This window comes from Ictalurus punctatus, chromosome 25 (assembly GCF_001660625.3).
Source record: "Ictalurus punctatus breed USDA103 chromosome 25, Coco_2.0, whole genome shotgun sequence".
Taxonomy (NCBI): Eukaryota; Metazoa; Chordata; class Actinopteri; order Siluriformes; family Ictaluridae; genus Ictalurus; species Ictalurus punctatus.
In genome coordinates this window covers 3,363,931-3,376,718 of record NC_030440.2, presented here as the reverse complement: position 1 = coordinate 3,376,718, position 12,788 = coordinate 3,363,931, and the positions used below count along the sequence as shown (strand labels likewise).

Sequence of the window (12,788 nt, the reverse complement as noted above, 5' to 3'; positions counted from 1 at the left end):
GAAGCTGAATCGGATGTGTTAGGCTTGGGAAAACAGAAAAGTGTGAAGTGGAGGGCTCTCCTGAGACACAGCGGGAAGCGCGATCTTAAACACACCCTCTTAGTTTAGTAGGCGTGTGTGTTTGTTAGCTTCTCAGCTGCTTAAAGTGATCAACACTACTGTTTGATAGATGGGTTCTTATTTGTTCTGACACTTTATTTCATTATATAATCATTTGAATGCTACAGCCTTGAGGATCGTTGCTTTCGGACATGTCTCAGTATTAAAACTGATGCGCTCACAGAGCGTTATGTGAAATACATGTTTTTTAACATCGGTCCGGTATTAAAAGTAACCGTCAGTATGTGGTGGCATCCAGCTGCTTTAAGTACTACAGAGCATCTCATCCTCATGGACTGCACCAGATTGGTCAGTTCTTGCTGTGAGATGTTCCTCCACTCTTCCACCAAGCAAGTTCTCGATCACGTCTGGAGGACCAACGGTTACATGTAATTTTCCACTGCGAGGACGATCGGCCGTCCTTCCCGTCTCCCTGTAGCGCCGTCTCAGGCGTCTTACATTACAGACATTGCAGTTTATCGCTCTGGATACGTCTGCAGTCCTCATGCCTCCCTGCAGCAGGTCTATGGCATGTTCACACAGGTGAGCAGGAACCCTAGGCATCGTTCTTCAGGTGTTTTTCAGAGTCAGTAGAAAGGCCTCTTTAGTGTGCTAAGTTATTGTAACTTTGACATTAATCGCCTAGCGCCTGTAAACTGTTGGTGTCTTAAGCACAGTTCCACAGCTGCCTGTGCAATAATTGTTTGTGCTTCATTGAACAAGCATGAAAAACATCGCTTAAACCTTTTCCAATAAAGATCTGTAAAGCTAATTTGGATTTTACAAAATTATCTTTAAAATACAGTCTCCTGAAAAATGACGTTTCTTTTTTTTTGCTGAGTTTATATAGATATTTCTTTTTTTTTCTTGTCAAAATATTCTCTTTTCACCTCACTTAAATTAATTGTTACATTGCTAAATAATATATATTTTTTTACTGTCATAAACTTGACTCAGAATAACATCCACTTCTGTTTCTGACAAGTTCTCTCTCTCTCTCTTTTTTTTTTTTTGATGTTTAGTCGTCATTTTGTGTTTTCAGAACTCTATAAGCTTTTATGGAGTGTTGTGGGTGTCGATAAATGCAGTCCAGCTGTGCCGTGCACACAGTTTGCTTTTGTAAATCTGGCGGAGGTTTTTGGCTTACACAAACATTTACACACAACTTTATTGAAACACTGACTGTTACAACCCGCTAATCTTTGGGATGGGAAGATTTTTTTTTTTCTTCTGTGTGCTGTGCCATATTTTGTGTGCAGGTCCGAACTCCCTCCCAGAGTTTCCAGCCTGCCCTAGCCTGCCTTGCTCCCGCCTCCCAGGATGACATCACTGATTGACGACCATATATAAAGAGGAAGAGGAGTGAGAATGGTGTGGGATGTTGGAGGTGGTGATGTGATCTGGAGTTCGGAATGTGAGTTCGGAATGTGAGTTCGGAATGTGAGTTCGGAATGTGAGTTCGGAATGTGAGTTCGGAATGTGAGTTCGGAATGTGAGTTCGGAATGTGAGTTCGGAATGTGAGTTCGGAATGTGAGTTCGGAATGTGAGTTCGGAATGTGAGTTCGGAATGTGAGTTCGGAAGTATTCTATATTCTTACTGCTGTTCTGGTTTTCATGCTTGCCTGGTTCTGACTGTGAGTTTGGTTGTCCCTGTATCCGTTTGTGTATTCTCTTCAACACTGCATATATTTTGTGCTCAGTTCACTGACAGTAGGGGTGTGGCTGCCACCCCTTTTGGGAGAGGGGTACTTTTGTCTCTGTATTTGGCTTAGGGAGTTAGGGAAGGATACTTGTTTTCCTTTTATTATTTTCCTTTAAGGTAAACGAGCTACCAAGCTACCAAACCAAGAATCCTTCTGTTTATTATTTTGGCCTTGGCCCACCCTGAAGGTATGGCTGGTGTTTGGGTCTTTGTATAGCTGTATGTATATAATTGCTACAATATTCCACAACTTTTTAACACAATTCCTGGCTTCCCTTTTTTAAAGGTCAAATTCCATTGAATCCTGAGCTAGTTACTCTGTGCGGCCTAACCTAGACTGGGCCGTAACAACTGATAAACGTGTGATAAACACTTAGGCAAAAAGAAAAAAAGGAACTACTAACAAGGAATGTTATTAGAATGGATACTGTGTTTTATGTTCTATTTAAGAAACCTGTACAAATTTGTTTCTTTACTTTACCCTCTTTAGTTTTCACTCATTACTCCAATGAAAAACAGAACAAGCAATTCTCAGACACCAAACACGTCCTGGTTGATCAGGTACATTTCAGGTGAGGTAACAATGATGTACCTCTTCATTTTTCAGCAAACTGTTCCAAAACGGCTTTATTATTAATTTCATTTATTTTTAAGTCCCATGCTGTATTTTCTCCTACACACCTAATGCAGCCATTTCACACATCAATTAAACACAGATACACATTGGGAGTTCAAGGCCATAAATTGATGACTTCCAGATTTCTAAGTGTAACAGTTGGACATATGGCATGAAGTTACTTTAATTACATAACAGTAATGCCAAAGACTGAATTAACAACCTGTTAAAGTTTAACAAATAAAGCAGTTACAGTCATTAGCTACAGAAGGTGTCATTTCTGAGAATGAAGAAAGTACAAAAATGATTTATTATGCAATGATGCTTCTATAAAGCCAACTGGTGTAATTAAATGAGTGGATTCATCTTTTCAGAATAAAACACTTTGGGGTTGTGGTGAATCCAGAGCCTATTATGAGAACGGTGGGTGTGAGCTGGGAATACACACTTTATGGGACCCCAGTCCAATGCACAACACATTCACACACTCAGTCCCAGCTATGGGCAATTTAGAGTTGGTAATCGATGTGCAACGTGACGCACGGACATTAACCCAAGCTTAGGATTGAACTAGCAGCCCTGGAGTTGGGAATTTAATGTTGAAGTAATTTAATGTGTATCCTAGAGTTGACCTGACTTAGGGAGCGGTACTGAGAAGAGGGGCTGACTTCACTTGTGCTTTGTGTGTGTGTGTGTGTGTAATCCTGATTAGCTGAGACATATGTTTGGATTTAAAGCTTCATTCATCTCTTATCCAACTGTCAGCCTTCAAGCTGCTGTAGTTTTTCTAAACACATGATAACATCATTAGCAGTGCACTTCAATGTATAAAAGAGAAGTGTTTTCTGCACAGCGAAGAGTCCCCATGTTGCCACTTGTTCAATCTAACCGTTACAGTTCAATACATTACATAAATATCTCCCTGTATCTTGTGGATAATAAGCTTGTGGTGGTGTTTTTTTTTCTTTCTAACTCCATTATCTTGCTATAATGCATGAACATAAGCAGAATATGACCAGCATAGCCCTGTGAAGTTAGATTTCCTGCTGCAGCATATGACGTATTATTAATGTATAAGCAATGGTAATATGACTTCTGTTAAAACTTGATCTACATTTATAGGTAAAAACACTGAATAGAATCGGAAGAGTAAAGTGTCCACCAGTCGATGCCTTCAGCATCCATTTAGAAGTCTGTTATGAGTGAAATCGCCTCATCGCGCCAGTGCAAAGAAACATCTGTATTTTTGGCTCAGGTGTTCATTTGCTCTAACAGTGGGCATGCAGTTGGCAAATTCCGAGGAAGTGAATCTTATCTGCACAATAAAACCCAAGTTAATTATTTCTGAAAGGCACGAGAGCTTACATATTTACAAAATCTCCACATTGAATAACATTTAGTGCATTCACAGTCTATTTAGAAGTCTGTTTTAAGTGAAACAGACTTCCCTAAATTAAACTCGCAGACCCGGTGCAGAAAAAAACAAACATATTTTTGGCTCAGCCGTTCTTCTCTTGTAAGAGTGGGTGTTCAAACACCAAATGGTAAGCAAATCTTTAATTACGTACAGCGAAATATGCATCAATTATTGCTGAAGCACAGGAAAGCTTTCATAAGAACAAAATATCAGAGTTATTAGTTTGAAATCACTTAAAAAAAATAAATAAAAAATCACTCATCGTACCATTCGTAATACCTGTCGCACTCCCCCAAACGTAGTGAGCAAAAATGTTAAACAATGACTTTTAATAGGCTTAATGTTGCAGAACATTGCCATCCTAGCCCACACACATGCAAGTATTCTATTTACGGCCTGTGTGACCTCTCTGTCTCACTCTCTCTGTCTCACTCTCTCTGTCTCTCTCTCTCTCTCTCTCTCTCTCTCTCTCTCTCTCTCTCTCTCTCTCTCTCTCTCTCTCGCTCTCTCTCTGCGTCAGCCTCTTGTCTTTGTAAGGCTTACAGAACATCACTATAGCAACTGTGAGTGAGGAGCTACTTCAGTGAGGGAGGGAGGAAGGGAGAATGTGAATTAAGCCGTTCACTTTAAAGCAGCCTGTGCTGGATCAGCGCTCCAGGGACGAGAGAGAGAGAGAGAGAGAGAGATGAACTAAAGAGAACAAGAGAGATAGCAAGAAAGTAAAACAGAAACAGGCAGAAAAGTGGGTGGATGGTACTGAGAGAGAGAGAGAGAGAGAGAGAGAGAGAGAGAGAGAGAGAGAGAGAGAGAGAGAGAGAGAGAGAGAGAATACAAGGACAGCCACTGGAAAGCAATAAGCAAACCAAATTGCACACATCTTGAAAATTGTAACCTGAAGTCTGGGGAAGATTTGGAGGTGGAGTATTCATTCTCAAAGAGTTTAAGGTACGTACCAACAACTGTGGATTATTTGTTTGTAATTATTTCAGCTGCTCCAGTATCTGCAGTGTGTTCATTTAATGATCAAACTTTAATGACTTACAAATCGCTCAGATCTGATGCAATACAGGTGCAAAAAAGTTACAGAGTGACACAATAGAGTAGCTTTCATATTAAATCCAACTATGATAATCATCCGTACCAACATGGTCATTTCCAGAACATGACAGAAGCTTTGTGTTTGTTTTCAACAGCAAAACATCAAACAGCATTTAACACTTCTCTCTCTCTCTCTCTCTCCTTCATATATATATATATATATATATAAAAATAAAAAATGTGTGTATGTATGAGAGAGAGAGAAACCCCCACAGAGAATCCTGCATATAGCTGTAACATGGTAAATATCTTGTCTGTGTCCCAAGCTTGACGGTTGATATTTATTCTGCACACACATGATCATGTCCTCTTGTACCTGTGAGGGTTTCAGCTACAGACCTATCTCTTTTGGGATCATTTTACATTCCCACCTTGCTTTTGCTCCTTGTGCCTTGAAATTAAACATGTTGCTATGATCACTGATCCATCTACTTTGAAATCACACATACACACACACACACGCAATACTCTATATAACACATATATAATATTTTGAATATGTTACACACAGCACCGTCCCTGGCAGATTTTCAAGGAGTATGGATTGAGTTAAAAGTGAAAAATGACTAATCACGTCCATCATCAGTCTCATCCCCATCAAGCACTTAAACACGCCCCATCATCGTCTGTTCACTCGACTGATCTCTGTTCCTGCTCACATTACTGGGGAAATAATTGTTGATTAATTCAGTCAGTTCTTTCTGTTGACTAAATTTCTTTACGTTACTCCCTTTTTATTAGGTCATTTAGACATTTTAAAAACGTTCTCCTCTGTCATACGTACGAAGTGTGCAAGTGCTCTACTCGGTTTTGATGATGATGATGCACAAGTATCACAGACATTTTGACAGCCGGCATCTGATTACAATCTGAATTCATTAGGTTTATGTGCATTGTGCAACGGCACATGACTTTCCAACGACTTGATCAAATCATGACATGCACTGCACGAGTAAAGCACACTTACCAACAAGGATTTAGACATAGTCTAAGCTGTGTTTGTTAAAATGGAATCATTTCGACGTCATTTTGTTAAAATGAGATTATATGTTCTGAAAGTAGAGATTTTCACGGTATATTACTAGTGTCATAATCAGATTATTCATTTTTGGCTGTTTTTTTTTTTCGCCCTCATATTTTTCTGTGAGATATGGTAGGTTTTATACTAGTGACCAATTTCAGATGGAATAAATAACCAAATCCAGAACATTATAATAGTCTTGTCTACAGATTTATAGTTAAATGCCCCATCACATGTAACCCATTATCTGTAAAATACCCATTGTCTGTACACATTTTGTAAAAATAAAATAAAATAAATAAATACACGTTTTTGAATCTGATGGTAATCTAAACACAACCGTAACATCAAATGTTTCTGTCAACAGAGTTGGTCTGGTAATAAAAATAAAAAAAATCACTAAACATGACAATTGTAATCTCCTTTATGCATTAAATCAGTGGTTTTCAAAGTGGGGGCCGCAGCCACCAGGGGGCGCCCGTCGGGCCTCAATAATTTGGTGTGAAAAATAAATAAATACATGATTCTCCCTCTCTCTCTCTCTCTCTCTCTCTCACACACACACACACACACACACACACACACACACACTCAGTTCCTAATATAATGTAAAGATGTAAGGGATATATTCAGAAGTCTGTATTTTTAATTTGTTTTAAAGACATCTTGCAAAAGGGGGGCCTCGGTCAAATGTTAATGCCATTTGGGGGGCCTTGCACTGGGAAAGTTTGGGAACCCCTGCATTAAATCGCATACATTTCTAACCACGTGATCATAAGTGGAAAAACAAGTGAAGAAGGCACATTTCAACATGGCATGCCCTGAAATTGCACGTGAGTTCATGTAAACACACGTGACATCATGTGAATAATATGGGCTCACGTGAAAAGGAATTCGGTGAGAGAATTCCCTTTGAGAAATGAAACCACGTGGAAATGAAATCATGAACGCGAATAACGTGACGAAATCACAGAAATAACATGACAAGCAATAGATGTGCAAAAAGTATCTGAAAACTGATACGTATTCTTTTCCACGTGACTTTATTTTCGAGGAAGGAGCACGTGCGCACGTGGGGCCATGTCGTGGTTCGGCTGGAGCGAGCCTGTGTACCGGAGCGCGCGGCGCGAGCCGGCTGAGGCGGTGACGGACACACTGATGCTCGAGCTCAGCTGGCAGATGAAGGAGGCGGAGCGGCTGCAGCGCGAGCGCGATAACGAGTACCGGCGGCTGCGCACCGGCGTGGACTACAGCTGGCTGGTGAGCGCGCCGCGCGTCTCCTACGACATCAGCCACGGAGAGAGACTGGCGCTCGAGGACCTGTGCAGCAAAGTACATCCGTCCTACTGCGGAGCCGTGATCCTCCGGTAATCCCACACCAGCACGAGCTCAGTTTATCACGCGGTTCTAATAATACATCAGCGACATTTTCCTTTGATCTCAGGCTCACAGCATCAGATGCCTGAAACGACACAGAGACAGTGTTTCAGACTTCCTGGAAAATGCCTCCCCAGACATGGTCACATACACACACCATGCCACATCTGTCTAATTCCCAGGTGTGATTTTAGGGCATAGTGAAATGCACCTTCACATGTTTTCCACATGTAAGTAATATGTATGCTTATGTATGTATATTTTTACACACTATGGCAGTTATAACCAGATGAACAAATAGGCCTATCTATATTAAACCTAAAATTATTATTAGTAGTAGTATTATTATTAGTATTATTATTATTATTATTATTGTAGGAGTAGTAGTAGTAGTAGTTGTTAAAATTCTAATAATTTGGCATAAAGGGAAAAATGTTTATCCCTGATGGTTAATTAAACACCAAGGCAATTAGAGCCATTTTTCACTTTTTAAAAAAAATTGTAATTGCAGTTACACTTGGGCTTTATAGAACTCACATCGACAACAAACAAAGGTTGTGAATAATACTCAATATTAGGGGTGTAATGCTAGGATGATTCAGATTGATGTGTCGATTTAAAAGGCAACAGTTGACATTAATTCATCATCAATAGATTATTATAGATTATCATTAATTAGAAATGTATTATTATTATTATTATTATTATTATTATCAAAAAGGACAGACAACTGGTGTGTAAAAGATATTTCATGATTTTAAAACCGATGTGTAAATGGTCTAGCAAGGTGTTTTGCCCATCATCATACTTTCTGTTTAACGTGAATATTTATGTGACGCTTGTTCTAATCCAATGCTTATCCTAATCTCTTTCCTGAGTTTGTGGAACAGGTTGTTGCCCGGAAATGTGTGCAGTCAGTGCTGATCATTTCAGCTATATTCCACAGTGTTTGTGGGATCAGTGCTAATCTTCCTGTGCTCACACACCTGGGGCTCCATAACCATCAAGATCAACCATATTTAATATTTAATCATTGTGATTACAGGAATACAGATTGGGAATTTAAAAATGAATGTTACTATAAAAGCTAAATCTAGAAAATGGATTTATTTTGGGAAATGAGACACGACATAACCGCTAAGTATGAATATGAGAGCAATGTGCAGTTTAGTACATACGGATGTGTTCTAAAATCGAGAGCTGCATCACTTTGCATAAAGGAATATGAAACCAAATCAAAGAAGCGGAGCGTCAGAATTTACAAATGCAGTTTTAGGTGTTTTTTTGGTTTTGGTTTTTGTACTCACGCCCTCAGATGTAGGAAGAGCTTTGTATTTGTCCATGCCTTGGAGGCACATGCAGTAAACACACACAGAATGATTTAATTATAGAGATAAAACCCAGCATGCTGAGTTATTTTAAAGCTTCTTAAGAACATCTAGGCCTCTTGAGGGTAGAACAAGTGACTTAGCCAAAGTGGCTTTGTGGAACACATGACAGAACCCTGGCTCTAATGAGCTCGAGAGCGTCTCTGGTTACACAAAGACCAATTAACTGTCACTGGGCATGGTTTACCTGGCCTTGGATAGGTTGACATTTGCAATTTGCATTGAGAAAAGAAATATACAGTTAGCAGATACAGATCTGAAAGTTCTTGTTTAAGTCTAGGGGTTTTATCCAGGTTGTAAATCCCTTTAAATTTCTAAGCCTCATAAATGATCCAGTCAGTTAATTAACAGGTTTAGTTGCTATGTAGCAGCAGAAACAACAAACTGTGCTGGAGTCCAATATGGCAAGAACTGGATGCAATGCGTTCACTCGTGACATCTAGTCAAACCAGGAAAAAGAAATGTGATTTGAGCTCAGAAGACACGTTTCCCTGTTACATAACAAGCATAAATTTACACTTTAGTACCAACCCGTCCTACACGAACACCCACCCACCTGGAACAGCTAGAAATCATACACTGTTGGTTTTTTTACTGACTAGATCGGTATACTTAATACACTGACAAACTAGCATACTGTTACATGTGCTCACTTGGCACATGTAGTGTGAAGACAGAAAACACAGTCGAAGCACATTAATGAATTATTAATGAAGCTGGGTTTCTTCCAGGTACACTGTTCATTTGATTTTTTTTTTCCATTAGCCCAAGAACATGCATGTAGTTGCACTGGCAACACTAAATTATTGAGGTCCCAGCACCAATATTCAGCAGTTTAAACTCGGTGATATTGTTGGAGCATTGTATATTCTACTGGGCACCTTAGTAACTCACCTCCAGGGTCGGGGGTTCGATTCCCACCGTGGCCCTTTGTGTGTGGAGTTTGCATGTTCTCCCCGTGCTGTGGGGGTTTCCTCCGGGTACTCCGGTTTCCTCCTCCAGTCCAAAGACATGCATGGTAGGCTGATTGGCGTGTCTAAAGTGTCCGTAGTGTATGAATGGGTGTGTGAGTGTGTATGTGATTGTGCCCTGTGATGGATTGGCACCCTGTCCAGGGTGTACCCCGCCTTGTGCCCGATGCTCCCTGGGATAGACTCCAGGTTCCCCCACAACCCTGAAAAGGATAAAGCGGTATAGAAGATGGATGGATGGATGGACCGACCTTAGTAACTCTCTTAAACCTGAGGTGATTATTTTTTCTTGGTAGGTTTCGTCAGGTCCTGACAGAGAACGAGCCAGAGGTGCAAGAGGTTTCCGGTCTTTTCCGGGCCGTTCTTCTCGAGACACTGGAGCGCATTCAGGAGGAGAAGGAGGCACAGCGCTTGGCTCGGCAGTGGAATAACAAGCGCTCCATCAGCCTGTCCATGCTTACATTCAAATCCCGAATGAGAATCAATCCGTTCGGCAGCTCTGTGGCTCTCACCTCCAGCAGTTCTGGATTAGAGGAAGTCCGTACCATATCTCAGGATGTGGAAAAAGGACTTGGACACACAACTGAAAAGGCACAACGTGTGTTTAGCATGCCTGATTTCGGACACAAAGGCATTAATGGACATGTGTGATCAATGTTTGGACTCCAAAAACACGACTTCATGTATAGTGCTGCACTATGGATTGAAAAAAAAAAAGAGCAAACAATCCTACATGGTAAATGCATGATATAATAACCACCAAAACATCATACAACGGGTTTTCTGCACATCACTTTCCATTTTCAAAAGCACAACAGTAAATAATAATAAATAGTTTTCTATATAAAAATGCTAATGATGTAAATATTTCTCTGATTGCAACGTACCTTCATACTGATGGTATCGTAACCCTCCTTCTGAGTTTCTAAACACTCTCTGGCATTTACTGCACTGTAAATGTAAATGCTGTGTGTTTGGTTTAAGTTTAGTTATAACAATTGAAATCTCGAGATCTTCTAAAAGCTGTGAATTTCAATGCATTATGTTTTCAGGGGCTGGTTTGTATGGCATTTAGCAGTCTGTACTGGATAAACCACTTTTTAATAATAATAATAATTGTAATAATTTAGTTTTTTTAAATTAGTTTTTTTTTAGACACAAACTTCCATATCGAAACTTAGAATGTTGTACATGTTAAGTACGTTAAAGTAATGTTTTTGAAATTAGTAACATTTTCCAAATGTTACTGATTCAGTATTAGTGTAATCATCATTTCAGGTGTCTGTTTACTGTCAGTGGGCTGTATGAATTTAAAACTCCATTTTCAGTATGTGTGAAATGTGGATTTTTTTTTTTTAATCGAACAATAAATAAAATTGATGAATGAATGGCTATCTAAACCCTTCCGCTGATGGCAGATAAGAGTACAGTAGTTTAGATCAATTGTGATATAAGAAACAATGACAGAAATGTCTTTCCTCACACTAAAGTAGTAACTACATTTATAATGCAAACATTAATAGTCAAGTTTATTGATCATTTGCATAGTATGCCAGGACATGTACATTGAAATGGTTGTGACGAGGTAGAGCAGTATACACACAGGGCAAGAACGTAGACAAGCGAGCACACGAAACTAGCATGAGACGACTTTTGCTTTGTGACATGGTGCTGGAAGTAGACATTACAAGATGGTAACTTGTGGCCATGAAGGGATGCACATGATCAATAATACAACAATATTCAAATAGGCTGCGGCATTCAAGCAATGATTGATCGGTATTAACAGGCACAAAGAGTGGCAAGAAAACATTCCCCACATCATTATACCACCTCCACCAGCCTGGACTATTGGTCCATGGATTCATACTGTTGGCACCAAATTCTTATCTTACCATCGGTGTGTCTCAGCAGAAACTGAGATTCATCAGACCAGACTACGTTTTTCCAGTCATCCACTATCCACTTTTGGTGAGTCTGCCCCACTGCAGCCTCAGATTTGTTTTTGACTGGCAGAAATTTAACCTGACGTGGGCTTCTGCTGATGTAGCACATCCACCTCAAGTTTCGACGTGTTGTGCGTTCTGAGGTGCTTTTCTGCTTACCACAATTGTACAGAGTGGTTACCTGAGTTACTGCAGTCCTTCTGTCAGCTCGAACCAGTCTGGCCATTCTGTTGACCTCCATCATCAACAAGGCATTCCCGTCTGCAAAGCTCCTGCTCACTGCCCACTCTTTTTTTTTTTATTGTGCCATTCTGAGTAAACACTAGAGACCTTTGTGCATGAAAATTCCAGGAGATCAGCAGTTATAGAAATACCCAAACTTGCCCGTCAGGTCAAAATCACTGAGATCACATCTTTCCCCCATTCTGATAGTTGATGTGAACATTACCCAAAGCTGTATCTCTTTATTTTATTTATTTTTTTCTAAATGCACAACCAGACTCTATATGCATTCAATATAAATAGCATATACGAGCAACACAGATCTGATGTGTAAAGATTTTCACATACAGCGGTGAGACAATTCTGATTTGTCCAATTTAGACAAAAACACTGGTCTAGATTTATGCCACATCAACACCATACGCCACATATTAAGTGAAAGTCACGTTATATTGTGCTTAAGGTTTTATAATAATGAAGATATTTACAAGTGCACAGAGATGACAATAAAAGAAATCTTGAATAGAACTATAGGCATTTATACCAATAAAAAAAAAGGATAAAGGTGTGCTTAGGACAAAAAAAGGATGTCCTAAATTCTTGATATTGACATTTCAATATAAATATAATTTTGTGTCGTTTATAAAAATGTAAACATACTCAGCAAAAAAAAAAAAAAAAAAGAAACGTCCCTTTTTTCTTTTCCAGGAGATTGTATTTTAAAGATAATTTTGTAAAATTCAAATAAGCTTTAAAGATCTTTATCCTAAAGGGTTTAAGTGTGGAACTGTCCTTAAGACACGAACAGTTTACAAGCGCTAGGCGATTAATGTCAAAGTTACAATAACTTGGGACACTATAGAGACCTTTCTGCTGACTCTGAAAAACACCAGAATAAAGATGTCTAGGGTTCCTGCTCACCTGCATGAA

The 12,788-nt window shown here is 39.5% G+C and overlaps 1 protein-coding gene across 2 annotated transcripts; it reads left to right on the top strand.

Moving 5' to 3' along the window:
- Positions 1–1,162: 1,162 nt before the first annotated feature.
- rd3 (retinal degeneration 3, GUCY2D regulator) lies at positions 1,163–12,545 on the top strand. Of its 2 annotated transcripts, XM_017456615.3 has the most exons (3): positions 1,163–4,780; positions 7,009–7,321; positions 9,987–12,545. In XM_017456615.3, exons 2-3 carry the CDS (start codon positions 7,035–7,037, stop codon positions 10,339–10,341), a joined length of 642 nt encoding a protein of 213 aa, XP_017312104.1. In that variant the 5' UTR covers positions 1,163–4,780; positions 7,009–7,034; the 3' UTR covers positions 10,342–12,545. The 2 variants fall into 2 exon arrangements, with proteins under 2 accessions (XP_017312104.1, XP_017312105.1); XM_017456616.3 differs by lacking the exon at positions 1,163–4,780 and having other exon boundaries at positions 5,153–7,321.
- The last annotated feature ends 243 nt before the right edge of the window (positions 12,546–12,788 follow it).

Coding starts and splice junctions, on each gene's coding strand:
- rd3 (XM_017456615.3), top strand. CDS start 7,035: ATGTCGTGGTTCGGCTGGAGCGAGCCTGTGTACCGGAGCGCGCGGCGC. Junction 7,322..9,986: donor TGCGGAGCCGTGATCCTCCG/GTAATCCCACAC, acceptor TTTTCTTGGTAG/GTTTCGTCAGGTCCTGACAG.